At 47.7% G+C, this 14,668-nt stretch overlaps 1 protein-coding gene across 1 annotated transcript in view; it reads left to right on the top strand.

The window, feature by feature from the left end:
• The window catches only part of LOC110510552 (Golgi apparatus protein 1-like), an 88,314-nt gene that overhangs the window by 24,232 nt on the left and 49,414 nt on the right, over window positions 1-14,668 (top strand). Inside the window, exons 4-7 of the mRNA XM_036981736.1 lie at window positions 4,338-4,553; window positions 5,530-5,733; window positions 8,194-8,265; window positions 12,400-12,586. Coding sequence (XP_036837631.1) covers window positions 4,338-4,553; window positions 5,530-5,733; window positions 8,194-8,265; window positions 12,400-12,586 — 679 coding nt within the window. The remainder of the gene's footprint in view (window positions 1-4,337; window positions 4,554-5,529; window positions 5,734-8,193; window positions 8,266-12,399; window positions 12,587-14,668) is intronic.

Here is a 14,668-nt window from a genome sequence, read left to right as displayed (position 1 = left end):
TCATCCCATCTAGCCACGTCATCCCATCTAGCCACGTCATCCCATCTAGCCACGTCATCCCATCTAGCCACGTCATCCCATCTAGCCACGTCAACCCATCTAGCCACGTCATCCCATCTAGCCACGTCATCCCATCTAGCCACGTCATCCCATCTAGCCACGTCATCCCATCTAGCCAGGCCATCCCATCTAGCCAGGCCATCCCATCTAGCCAGGCCATCCCATCTAGCCAGGCCATCCCATCTAGCCAGGCCATCCCATCTAGCCAGGCCATCCCATCTAGCCAGGTCATCCCATCTAGCCAGGTCATCTAGCCAGGTCATCTAGCCAGGTCATCTAGCCAGGCCATCCCATCTAGCCAAGTCATCCCATGTAGCCAGGTCATCCCATGTAGCCAGGTCATCCCATGTAGCCAGGTCATCCCATGTAGCCAGGTCATCCCATGTAGCCAGGTCATCCCATGTAGCCAGGTCATCCCATGTAGCCAGGTCATCCCATGTAGCCAGGTCATCCCATGTAGCCAGGTCATCCCATCTAGCCAGGTCATCCCATCTAGCCAGGCCATCCCATCTAGCCAGGCCATCCCATCTAGCCAGGCCATCCCATCTAGCCAGGCCATCCCATCTAGCCAGGCCATCCCATCTAGCCAGGTCATCCCATCTAGCCAGGCCATCCCATCTAGCCACGTCATCCCATGTAGCCAGGTCATCCCATGTAGCCAGGTCATCCCATGTAGCCAGGTCATCCCATGTAGCCAGGTCATCCCATGTAGCCAGGTCATCCCATGTAGCCAGGTCATCCCATCTAGCCAGGTCATCCCATCTAGCCAGGCCATCCAATCTAGCCAGGCCATCCAATCTAGCCAGGCCATCCCATCTAGCCAGGCCATCACATATAGCCAGGCCATCCCATCTAGCCAGGCCATCCCATCTAGCCAGGTCATCTAGCCACGTCATCCCATCTAGCCAGGCCATCCCATCTAGCCACGTCATCCCATCTAGCCACGTCATCCCATCTAGCCACGTCATCCCATCTAGCCACGCCATCCCATCTAGCCACGTCATCCCATCTAGCCACGTCATCCCATCTAGCCACGTCATCCCATCTAGCCACGTCATCCCATCTAGCCACGTCATCCCATCTAGCCACGTCATCCCATCTAGCCACGTCATCCCATCTAGCCACGTCATCCCATCTAGCCACGTCATCCCATCTAGCCACGTCATCCCATCTAGCCAGGCCATCCCATCTAGCCAGGCCATCCCATCTAGCCAGGTCATCTAGCCAGGTCATCTAGCCAGGCCATCCCATCTAGCCAAGTCATCCCATGTAGCCAGGTCATCCCATGTAGCCAGGTCATCCCATGTAGCCAGGTCATCCCATGTAGCCAGGTCATCCCATGTAGCCAGGTCATCCCATGTAGCCAGGCCATCCCATGTAGCCAGGCCATCCCATGTAGCCAGGCCATCCCATGTAGCCAGGCCATCCCATGTAGCCAGGCCATCCCATGTAGCCAGGTCATCCCATGTAGCCAGGTCATCCCATGTAGCCAGGTCATCCCATGTAGCCAGGTCATCCCATGTAGCCAGGTCATCTAGCCAGGTCATCTACTCAACCAGGTCATCTAGCCAGGTGATCTAGCCAGGTCATCCCATCTAGCCAGGTCATCTAGCCAGGTCATCTAGCCAGGTCATCCCATCTAGCCAGGTCATCTAGCCAGGTCATCCCATCTAGCCAGGTCATCTAGACAGGTCATCCCATCTAGCCAGGTCATCTAGCCAGGTCATCCCATCTAGCCAGGTCATCTAGCCAGGTCTTCCCATCTAGCCAGGTCATCTAGCCAGGTCATCTAGCCAGGTCATCCCATCTAGCCAGGTCATCTAGCCAGGTTATCCCATCTAGCCAGGTCATCTAGCCAGGTCATCCCATCTAGCCAGGTCATCTAGCCAGGTCATCCCATCTAGCCAGGTCATCTAGCCAGGTCATCCCATCTAGCCAGGTCATATAGCCAGGTCATCTAGCCAGGCCATCCCATCTAGACAGGTCATCCCATCTAGCCAGGTCATCTAGCCAGGTCATCCCATCTAGCCAGGTCATCCCATCTAGCCAGGTCATCTAGCCAGGCCAACCCATCTAGCCAGGTCATGTAGCCAGGTCATCTAGCCAGGTCATCCCATCTAGCCAGGTCATCTAGCCAGGTCATCTAGCCAGGTCATCTAGCCAGGCCAACCCATCTAGCCAGGTCATGTAGCCAGGTCATCTAGCCAGGCCATCCCATCTAGCCAGGTCATCTAGCCAGGTCATCTAGCCAGGCCAACCCATCTAGCCAGGTCATGTAGCCAGGTCATCTAGCCAGGCCATCCCATCTAGACAGGTCATCTACTCAGTTTTTCCTTCTCATCCACTGGATGTTTTCAAAGGACAGGTTGTCATAGAGACGATAGAACTTCATCCAATCATTTAAAACACATCATCTTGTTACAGGTTTTAGTGGAGTTAAAACCTATCCTACTATTCAATCCTAGTAACAACGTCTGTTTTAACTTCACCTCAGTGGTGTGTGTTGTATTCTAAGGAGTGTGTATTTCACCTCTGTCCCCCCCCCCCTCAGATTAAGGAGTGTGTATTTCACCTCTGTCCCCCCCCCTCAGATTAAGGAGTGTGTATTTCACCTCTGTCCCCCCCCCCCCCCCCTCAGATTAAGGAGTGTGTATTTCACCTCTGCCCCCCCCCCCTCAGATTAAGGAGTGTGTATTTCACCTCTGTCCCCCCCCCCTCAGATTAAGGAGTGTGTATTTCACCTCTGTCCCCCCCCCCCCTCAGATTAAGGAGTGTGTATTTCACCTCTGTCCCCCCCCCCCCTCAGATTAAGGAGTGTGTATTTCACCTCTGTCCCCCCCCCTCAGATTAAGGAGTGTGTATTTCACCTCTGTCCCCCCCCCCCTCAGATTAAGGAGTGTGTATTTCACCTCTGTCCCCCCCCCCTCAGATTAAGGAGTGTGTATTTCACCTCTGTCCCCCCCCCCCCCCCCCCCCTCAGATGGAGTGTGTATTTCACCTCTGTCCCCCCCCCCTCAGATTAAGGAGTGTGTATTTCACCTCTGTCCCCCCCCCCCCCTCAGATGGAGTGTGTATTTCACCTCTGCCCCCCCCCCCCTCAGATTAAGGAGTGTGTATTTCACCTCTGTCCCCCCCCCCCCCCTCAGATTAAGGAGTGTGTATTTCACCTCTGTCCCCCCCCCCCTCAGATTAAGGAGTGTGTATTTCACCTCTGTCCCCCCCCCCCCTCAGATTAAGGAGTGTGTATTTCACCTCTGTCCCCCCCCCCCCTCAGATTAAGGAGTGTGTATTTCACCTCTGTCCCCCCCCCCTCAGATTAAGGAGTGTGTATTTCACCTCTGCCTCCCCCCCCCCCTCAGATTAAGGAGTGTGTATTTCACCTCTGTCCCCCCCCCCCCCTCAGATTAAGGAGTGTGTATTTCACCTCTGCCCCCCCCCCCCCCCCCCCCTCAGATTAAGGAGTGTGTATTTCACCTCTGTCCCCCCCCCCCCCCCCTTCAGATTAAGGAGTGTGTATTTCACCTCTGTCCCCCCCCCCTCAGATTAAGGAGTGTGTATTTCACCTCTGCCCCCCCCCCCCTCAGATTAAGGAGTGTGTATTTCACCTCTGCCCCCCCCCCCCCCCCTCAGATTAAGTAGTGTGTATTTCACCAACCCCCCCCCCCCCCCCCCCTCAGATTAAGGAGTGTGTATTTCACCTCTGTCCCCCCCCCTCAGATTAAGGAGTGTGTATTTCACCAACCCCCTCCCCCCTCAGATTAAGGAGTGTGTATTTCACCTCTGTCCCCCCCCCCTCAGATTAAGGAGTGTGTATTTCACCTCTGTCCCCCCCGCCCCCCTCAGATTAAGGAGTGTTTATTTCACCTCTGCCCCCCCCCCCCCTCAGATTAAGGAGTGTGTATTTCACCTCTGCCCCCCCCCCCCCCCCTCAGATTAAGGAGTGTGTATTTCACCAACCCCCCCCCCCCCCCCCCCCCCTCAGATTAAGGAGTGTGTATTTCACCTCTGTCCCCCCCCCCTCAGATTAAGGAGTGTGTATTTCACCAACCCCCCCCCCCCCCCCCCTCAGATTAAGGAATGTGTATTTCACCCCCCCCCCTCAGATTAAGGAGTGTATTTCATCCCATCCCCCCTCAGATTAAGGAGTGTGTATTTCACCCCCCCCCCCCCTCAGATTAAGGAGCGTGTATTTCACCCCCACCCCCCCTCAGATTAAGGAGTGTATTTCATCCCATCCCCCCTCAGATTAAGGAGTGTGTATTTCACCCCCCCCTCAGATTAAGGAGTGTTCGGAGGAGGAGCGTGGTAAGGGTTACCTGGTGTCCTGCCTGGTGGATCACCGTGGTAACATCACAGAGTACCAGTGTCACCAGTACATCACCAAGATGACCTCCATCGTCTTCTCAGACTACAGACTCATCTGTGGCTTCATGGACAAGTGTAGAGAGGACATCAACACGCTACGCTGTGGAAGCATCAATGTTGGAGAGAAGGTGAGAGGGGAGGGGGTGTTGTAGTGATACTCACAGGGAGGAAGGCTGAGGCACCGTTATCTCTCTGAGTTGTCTAGTGATTTGGTTAGGGGCCTCTTCATAGTGCAGTCTGTACTGAAGGATTTATCGTGTGGGAGGACAATCCAGATCAATACAGGTTGGATTCCCGATGGTGTTTGTTCTTCACTGGTTGGCCCTTTTTTAATAGATATGTGACTTTATCAAGATGGGACTTTGTTTTTTGAATTCTTTGTGGATCTGTGTAATCTGAGGGAAATATGTGTCTCTAATATGGTCATACATATGACAGGAGGTTAGGAAGTACAGCTCAGTTTCCATCTCATTTTGTGGGCAGTGTGCACATAGCCTGTCTTCTCTTGAGAGCCTCTCTTACAGAAAACGTATTGAGATATGCTTATTTTCGACCATAATTTGCAAATAAATTCATTAAAAATCCTACAATGTGATTTTCATTGTTTCATTTTGTCTGTCATAGTTGAAGTGTACCTATGATGAAAATTACAGGCCTCTCTCATCTTTTTAAGTGGGAGAACTTGCACAATTCGTGGCTGACTAAATACTTTTTTGTCCCACTGTATATGAAGGTGATGCTAAGAGTCAATATTTGCAGTGTTGACCCTTCTTTTTCAAGACCTCTGCAATCCGCCCTGGCATGCTGTCAATTAACTTCTGGGCCACATCCTGACTGATGGCAGCCCATTCTTGCATAATCAATGCTTGGAGTTTGTCAGAATTTGTGTAGAAGATCTAGGTGCTGCTGTAGGTCCTTCTTGGTTGGTGACAGAAGCACCAGATCATCAACAAACAGTAGACATTAGACTTCAGATTGTAGTAGGGTGAGGCCTGGTGCTGTTACTGAGTTTAAGTATAACCAATTGGAACACTTTCTCTGCTCCTCTCTCCCTCTGCTCCCACCCTCACTCTGACCCTTCCCTCCCCCTTACCTCACTCCCAGGACATCCATTCACAGGGTGAGGTCATAGCGTGTCTGGAGAAAGCCTTAGTCCGAGAGGCGGAGCAACAGGATCAGGCTCATCCAATCAGAGAGGAGTGTAAGAAGAGCATCATGCGCGTAGCGGAGCTGTCGTCAGACGACTTCCACCTGGACAGATTCCTGTACTTCTCCTGCCGAGAGGACCGAGAACGCTTCTGTGAAAACGTACGCTGCTCATCTTGCCTTACATGACGGTCTCCCAAATGACAATTACCTGATGCTTCAGGTTACTGAGGACGTTGACTGGTCTCTGTTCTTCAGGATACTGAGGACAGTGACTGGTCTCTGTTGTTCTTCAGGTTACTGAGGACGTTGACTGGTCTCTGTTCTTCAGGTTACTGAGGACGTTGACTGGTCTCTGTTCTTCAGGTTACTGAGGACGTTGACTGGTCTCTGTTCTTCAGGTTACTGAGGACGTTGACTGGTCTCTGTTCTTCAGGTTACTGAGGACGTTGACTGGTCTCTGTTCTTCAGGATACTGAGGACAGTGACTGGTCTCTGTTGTTCTTCAGGTTACTGAGGACGTTGACTGGTCTCTGTTCTTCTTCAGGTTACTGAGGACAGTGACTGGTCTCTGTTCTTCAGGTTACTGAGGACAGTGACTGGTCTCTGTTCTTCAGGTTACTGAGGACAGTGACTGGTCTCTGTTCTTCTTCAGGTTACTGAGGACGTTGACTGGTCTCTGTTCTTCAGGTTACTGAGGACAGTGACTGGTCTCTGTTCTTCAGGTTACTGAGGACAGTGACTGGTCTCTGTTCTTCAGGTTACTGAGGACAGTGACTGGTCTCTGTTCTTCAGGTTACTGAGGACAGTGACTGGTCTCTGTTCTTCAGGTTACTGAGGACAGTGACTGGTCTCTGTTCTTCAGGTTACTGAGGACAGTGACTGGTCTCTGTTCTGCTTCAGGTTACTGAGGACAGTGACTGGTCTCTGTTCTTCTTCAGGTTACTGAGGACAGTGACTGGTCTCTGTTCTTCTTCAGGTTACTGAGGACAGTGACTGGTCTCTGTTCTTCTTCAGGTTACCGAGGACAGTGACTGGTCTCTGTTCTTCTTCAGGTTACCGAGGACAGTGACTGGTCTCTGTTCTTCTTCAGGTTACCGAGGACAGTGACTGGTCTCTGTTCTTCTTCAGGTTACCGAGGACAGTGACTGGTCTCTGTTCTTCAGGTTACTGAGGACATTGACTGGTCTCTGTTCTTCAGGTTACTGAGGACGTTGACTGGTCTCTGTTCTTCAGGTTACTGAGGACTGTGACTGGTCTCTGTTCTTCTTCAGGTTACTGAGGACAGTGACTGGTCTCTGTTCTTCTTCAGGTTACTGAGGACAGTGACTGGTCTCTGTTCTTCTTCAGGTTACTGAGGACGTTGACTGGTCTCTGTTCTTCAGGTTACTGAGGACATTGACTGGTCTCTGTTCTTCAGGTTACTGAGGACGTTGACTGGTCTCTGTTCTTCAGGTTACTGAGGACGTTGACTGGTCTCTGTTCTTCAGGTTACTGAGGACAGTGACTGGTCTCTGTTCTTCTTCAGGTTACTGAGGACAGTGACTGGTCTCTGTTCTTCTTCAGGTTACTGAGGACGTTGACTGGTCTCTGTTCTTCAGGTTACTGAGGACATTGACTGGTCTCTGTTCTTCAGGTTACTGAGGACGTTGACTGGTCTCTGTTCTTCAGGTTACTGAGGACAGTGACTGGTCTCTGTTCTTCAGGTTACTGAGGACAGTGACTGGTCTCTGTTCTTCAGGTTACTGAGGACAGTGACTGGTCTCTGTTCTTCAGGTTACTGAGGACGTTGACTGGTCTCTGTTCTTCAGGTTACTGAGGACGTTGACTGGTCTCTGTTCTTCAGGTTACTGAGGACGTTGACTGGTCTCTGTTCTTCAGGTTACTGAGGACGTTGACTGGTCTCTGTTCTTCAGGTTACTGAGGACAGTGACTGGTCTCTGTTCTTCAGGTTACTGAGGACGTTGACTGGTCTCTGTTTTTCAGGTTACTGAGGACAGTGACTGGTCTCTGTTCTTCAGGTTACTGAGGACAGTGACTGGTCTCTGTTCTTCAGGTTACCGAGGACAGTGACTGGTCTCTGTTCTTCTTCGGGTTACCGAGGACAGTGACTGGTCTCTGTTCTTCTTCAGGTTACCGAGGACAGTGACTGGTCTCTGTTCTTCTTCAGGTTACCGAGGACAGTGACTGGTCTCTGTTCTTCAGGTTACCGAGGACAGTGACTGGTCTCTGTTCTTCTTCAGGTTACTGAGGACGTTGACTGGTCTCTGTTCTTCAGGTTACTGAGGACAGTGACTGGTCTCTGTTCTTCTTCGGGTTACTGAGGACAGTGACTGGTCTCTGTTCTTCTTCGGGTTACTGAGGACGTTGACTGGTCTCTGTTCTTCAGGTTACTGAGGACGTTGACTGGTCTCTGTTCTTCAGGTTACTGAGGACAGTGACTGGTCTCTGTTCTTCTTCGGGTTACTGAGGACAGTGACTGGTCTCTGTTCTTCTTCGGGTTACTGAGGACAGTGACTGGTCTCTGTTCTTCTTCGGGTTACTGAGGACAGTGACTGGTCTCTGTTCTTCTTCGGGTTACTGAGGATGTTGATTGGCCTCTGTGTTTCTCTGTTCTTTCAGACCCAAGCAGGAGAGGGCAAGGTCTACAAGTGTCTCTTCAGCCACAAGTTTGAGGAGGCCATGTCTGAGAAGGTATGGAGAAAACCACCTGATGGAGATGTGCAGATGATTTATATCAACATGTATATTATTACTTATATACACTACATACAAACATATGGCATTTCTAGTAGAGGTTGGCCGATTGTATGATTTTTCAAAGCCGATACCGATTATTGGAGGATCAAAAAAAGCCAATACCGATTAATCGGCCAAATCTGTATTTATTTGATTTGTAATAATGACTATTACAACAATACTGAATGAACACTTATTTTAACTTCATATAATACATCAATACAAATATATTTGGCCTCAAATAAATAATGAAACATGTTCAATTTGGTTTAAATAATGCAAAAACAGTGTTGGAGAAGAAAGTAAAAGTGCAATATGTGCCATGTAAAAAAGCGAACGTTTAAGTTCCTTGCTCAGAACATGAGAACATATGAAAGCTGGTGGTTCCTTTTAACATGAGACTTCAATATTCCCAGGTAAGAGGTTTTAGGTTGTAGTTAATATAGTATTTATAGGACTATTTCTCTCTATACCATTTGTATTTCATTAACCTTTGACTATTGGATGTTCTTATAGGCACTATAGTATTGCCAGTGTAACAGTATAGCTTCCGTCCCCCTCCTCGCCCCTACCTGGGCTTGAACCAGGAACACATCGACAACAGCCACACTCGAAGCAGCGTTACCCATCGCTCCACAAAAGCCAAGGGGAATAACTACTCTAAGTCTCAGAGCGAGTGATGTTTGAAACGCTATTAGCACGCACCCCGCTAATTAGCTAGCCATTTCACATCGGTTACACCAGCCATTAGGCTGATAGGCTTGAAGGCATAAACAGCGCTGTGCTTGCGAAGAGCTGCTGGCAAAACGCACAAAAGTGCTGTTTGAATGAATGCTTACTAGCCTGCTGCTGCCTACCATCGCTCAGTCAGACTGCTCTATCAAATCATAGACTTAATTATAACATAATAACACACACAAATACGAGCCTTTGGTCATTAATATGGTCGAATCAGGAAACTATCATTTCGAAAAAAACAAACGTTTATTATTTCAGTGAAATACGGAACAGGAAACAGCAGAGGGAACACCCCCCTATCCACATCGATGGAACAGTAGTGGAGAGGGTAGCAAGTTTTAAGTTCCTCGGCATACACATCACAGACAAACTGAATTGGTCCACTCACACAGACAGCATCGTGAAGAAGGCGCAGCAGCGCCTCTTCAACCTCAGGAGGCTGAAGAAATTCGGCTTGTCACCAAAAGCACTCACCAAAAGCACTCACAAACTTCTACAGATGCACAATCGAGAGCATCCTGGTGGGCTGTATCACCGCCTGGTACGGCAACTGCACCGCCCTCAACCGTAAGGCTCTCCAGAGGGTAGTGAGGTCTGCACAACGCATCACCGGGGGCAAACTACCTGCCCTCCAGGACACCTACACCACCCGATGTCACAGGAAGGCCATAAAGATCATCAAGGACATCAACCACCCGAGCCACTGCCTGTTCACCCCGCTATCATCCAGAAGGCGAGGTCAGTACAGGTGCATCAAAGCTGGGACCGAGAGACTGAAAAACAGCTTCTATCTCAAGGCCATCAGACTGTTAAACAGCCACCACTAACACTGAGTGGCTGCTGCCAACACACTGACTCAACTCCAGCCACTTTAATAATGGGAATTGATGGGAAATGATGTAAATATATCACTAGCCACTTTAAACAATGCTACCTTATATAAATGTTACTTACCCTACATTATTCATCTCATATGCATACGTATATACTGTACTCTATATCATCGACGGTATCCTTATGTAATACATGTATCACTAGCCACTTTATACTATGCCACTTTGTTTACATACTCATCTCATTTGTACATACTGTACCCGATACCATCTACTGTATCTTGCCTATGCTGCTCTGTACCATCACTCATTCATATATCCTTATGTACATATTCTTTATCCCCTTACACTGTGTACAAGACAGTAGTTTTGGAATTGTTAGTTAGATTACTTGTTATTACTGCATTGTCGGAACTAGAAGCACAAGCATTTCGCTACACTCGCATTAACATCTGCTAACCATGTGTATGTGACAAATAAAATTTGATTTGATTTGATTTGAACCGTTTAGTATTTTATCTAACGGGTGGCATCCCTAAGTCTAAATATTACTGTTACATTGTACAGCCTTCAATGTTATGTCATAATTACGTAAAATTCTGGCAAATTAGTTCACAATGAGCCAGGCGGCCCAAACTGTTGCATATACCCTGACTCTGCGTGCAATGAACGCAAGACAAGTGACCCAATTTCACCTGGTTAATATTGCCTGCTAACCTGGATTTCTTTTAGCTAAATATGCAGGTTTAAAAATATATACTTCTGGGTATTGATTTTAAGAAAGGCATTGGTGTGTATGGTTTAGGTAGTCGTCCAACGATTGTGCTTTTTTCGCAAATGCACTTTTGTTAAATCATCCCCCAGCGTTGCATCGATTATATGCAACGCAGGACACGCTAGATAAACTACACATGGTTGATGACATTACTAGTTTAACTAGTGATTATGATTGTTTTTCATAAGTTAAGTTTAATGCTAGCTAGCAAATTACCTTGGCTTCTACTGCATTCGCATAACATGCAGTCTCCTTCTGGAGTGCAATGAGAGGCAGGTGGTTAGAGCGTTGGACTAGTTAACTGTAAGGTTGAATCCCAGAGCTGACAAGGTAAAAATCTGTCGTTCTGCTCCTGAACAAGGCAGTTAACCCACCGTTCCTAGGCCGTCATTGAAACTAAGAATGTGTTCTTAACTGACTTGCCTAGTTAAATAAAGATGTAAAAAAAATAATAATACCGATTTCCGATTTATGAATCGGCCCTAATTAATCGGCCATTCCGATTAATCGGTCGACCTCTAAATTCTAGTCCAAGATATTCCAGCATAGTCACTGCGTAGACAAACCCACAGTACTGTGTTAGGCTGGGAGAGAGGGAGATTTGTGGTCAGGACTGTGTTAGGTTGGGAGAGAGGGAGATTTGTGGTCAGGACTATGTTAGGCTGGGAGGGAGATTTGTGGTCAGGACTGTTAGGCTGGGAGAGAGGGAGATTTGTGGTCAGGACTGTGTTAGGCTGGGAGAGAGGGAGATTTGTGGTCAGGACTGTGTTAGGCTGGGAGAGAGGGAGATTTGTGGTCAGGACTGTGTTAGGCTGGGAGAGAGATTTGTAGTCAGGACTGTGTTAGGCTAGGAGGGAGATTTGTGGTCAGGACTATGTTAGGCTGGGAGGGAGATGTGTGGTCAGGACTGGGTTAGGCTGGGAGGGAGATTTGTGGTCAGGACTGTGTTAGGCTGGGAGGAAGATTTGTGGTCAGGACTATGTTAGGCTGGGAGGGAGATTTGTGGTCAGGACTGAGAATAAGAATGAAGCTACATGCTGTCAACAGCTTTGATGAAGCTTTTAGTGGTTGGGTGTTGAACTACAGGCTTTATTAAAGGGTCATTAAAGGGGCGGCCAACAGTGGTTGGGTGTTGAACTAAAGGCTTTATTAAAGGGTCATTAAAGGGGCGGCCAACAGTGGTTGGGTGTTGAACTAAAGGCTTTATTAAAGGGTCATTAAAGGGGCGGCCAACAGTGGTTGGGTGTTGAACTACAGGCTTTAGTAAAGGGTCATTAAAGGGGCGGCCAACAGTGGTTGGGTGTTGAACTACAGGCTTTAGTAAAGGGTCATTAAAGGGGCGGCCAACAGTGGTTGGGTGTTGAACTACAGGCTTTAGTAAAGGGTCATTAAAGGGGCGGCCAACAGTGGTTGGGTGTTGAACTACAGGCTTTAGTAAAGGGTCATTAAAGGGGCGGCCAACAGTGGTTGGGTGTTGAACTACAGGCTTTAGTAAAGGGTCATTAAAGGGGCGGCCAACAGTGGTTGGGTGTTGAACTACAGGCTTTAGTAAAGGGTCATTAAAGGGGCGGCCAACAGTGAGCAGACATCTTTCTCAAGCTGTCATTTTCCCCCAGCTCCTATGCCATATTTGGACATGTGTAAAAGCTCTCTTTTCATGTGACAATGACTAAAACTTCTCTTTCTCCCTCTCTCCCTCCCCTCCCTCTCTCCCTCCCCTCCCTCTCTCCCTCCCTCCCTCAGTGTCGAGAGGCCCTGACCACGCGTCAGAAGCTGATAACCCAGGACTACAAGGTTAGCTACTCTCTGACCAAGGCCTGTAAGGCTGACCTCAGGAAGCACCGCTGTAACCTGGACACCAACATGCCCCGCGCTAGAGAGGCACGGCTATCATATCTGCTACTATGCCTGGAGTCTGCTGTACACAGGGGTGGGTGGAGGAGAGAGAGTGGAGTCTGCTGTACACAGGGGTGGGTGGAGGAGAGAGAGTGTGTGTGTACATGTGTATGAGAGGTTATAAATGCCATACATTAACTGTTGAATGTGTATACATGTGTATGAGGGGTGATAAATGCCATACATTAACTGTTGAATGTGTATACATGTGTATGAGGGGTGATAAATGCCATACATTAACTGTTGAATGTGTATACATGTCTATGAGGGGTGATAAATGCCATACATTAACTGTTGAATGTGTATACATGTGTATGAGGGGTGATAAATGCCATACATTAACTGTTGAATGTGTATACATGTGTATGAGGGGTGATAAATGCCATACATCAACTATTGAATGTGTATGAGGGGTGATAAATGCCATACATTAACTGTTGAATGTGTATACATGTGTATGAGGGGTGATAAATGCCATACATCAACTATTGAATGTGTATGAGGGGTGATAAATGCCATACATTAACTGTTGAATGTGTATACATGTGTATGAGGGGTGATAAATGCCAAACACATGTACACACATTCAACGGTTAATGTTTGAGGGTTGATACTTGAAGGTGTGACTTGAACGTGTGCATTTAAAAATATATATTTGTATTGTTTATGTGTAACGATACGAAGTGTCTGATTTTAATTCAGTTCCTAACAGCTGCGTTAATGGAATTCACTCCACAATATAATAGCCACTGTACTAACAGGACCCCTGGGGGTTATAATGCCTGTATAGAAACACACAAACCACATAACTTGTTGTTCAGTGGGTCTACATTCATTGTAACAAATATATCTAGCTATGTTAAGACTCCCAAGAACGAGAACGATTTTAAATATGTTTTAATTCACCAATCTGATTTGTTGCTTTATGTTTCTGCTTTATAGCTTAAGTTATAGCCTATGACAGGTCAGTGACCTTTAACCTAATGAATGCGGACCCAATGAACAATAAGTTGTGTGGTTAATGTGTTTGTATACAGGCATTATAACCCCCCCACCTTGACCGATGGTAAACAGTGCAGGGTCCTGTTTGTGCAGGGTCCTGTTTGTTCAGGGTCCTGTTTGTTCAGGGTCCTGTTTGTGCAGGGTCCTGTTTGTGCAGGGTCCTGTTTGTGCAGGGTCCTGTTTGTTCAGGGTCCTGTTTGTTCAGGGTCCTGTTTGTTCAGGGTCCTGTTTGTGCAAGGTCCTGTTTGTTCAGGGTCCTGTTTGTGCCGGGTCCTGTTTGTGCCGGGTCCTGTGTATATATATATATATATATATATATATATATATATATATATATATATATATATATATATATATATATATATATATATATATATAAAAAAAAATCACGTTCACATGTTCATTTATGGCGTTTATCACCCCTCATTTACAGAGCATTTGAAAAGTATTCAGACACCTTGACTTCTTCTGCATTTGTTACATTACAGCCTTATTCAAAAATAAATGATGATTTTTATCCTCATCAATCTACACAGAATGACCCATAATGACAAACCCAAAACAGGTTTTTAGACATTCAGACCCTTTACTCAGTACTTTGTTGAAGCACCTTTAGCAGTGATTACAGCCTCAAGTCTTCTTGGGTATGACACTACAAGCTTGGTACACCTGTATTGGGGGAGTTTCTCCCAGTCTTCTTTTTCAGATCCTCTCAAACTCTGTCAGGTTGGATGGGGAGCGTCACTGCACATTCAGAGACTAGTCTTGAAGCCACTCCTGCGCTGTCTTGGCTGTGTGCTTAGTGTCGTTGTCCTGTTGGAAGGTGAACCTTCGCACCAGTCTGAGGACCTGAGCGCTCTGGAGCAGGTTTTCATCAAGGATCTCTCTCTGTACTTTGCTCCATTCGTCTTTCCCTCGATCCTGACTAGTCTCCCAGTCCCTGCCGCTGAAAAACATCCCCACAGCATGATGCTGCCACCACCATGTTTTACGCTTGGCAGTCAGGCCAAAGAATTCAATCTTGGTTTCATCAGAGCAGAGAATCTTGTTTCTCAGTCTGAAAGCCCTTTAGGCCCCTTTTGGCAAACTCCAAGCGGGCTGTCATGTGGCTTCT

This window comes from Oncorhynchus mykiss, chromosome 6, assembly GCF_013265735.2.
Source record: "Oncorhynchus mykiss isolate Arlee chromosome 6, USDA_OmykA_1.1, whole genome shotgun sequence".
Classification (NCBI taxonomy): Eukaryota; Metazoa; Chordata; class Actinopteri; order Salmoniformes; family Salmonidae; genus Oncorhynchus; species Oncorhynchus mykiss.
This window is presented reverse-complemented; position numbering and strand designations above follow the sequence as displayed.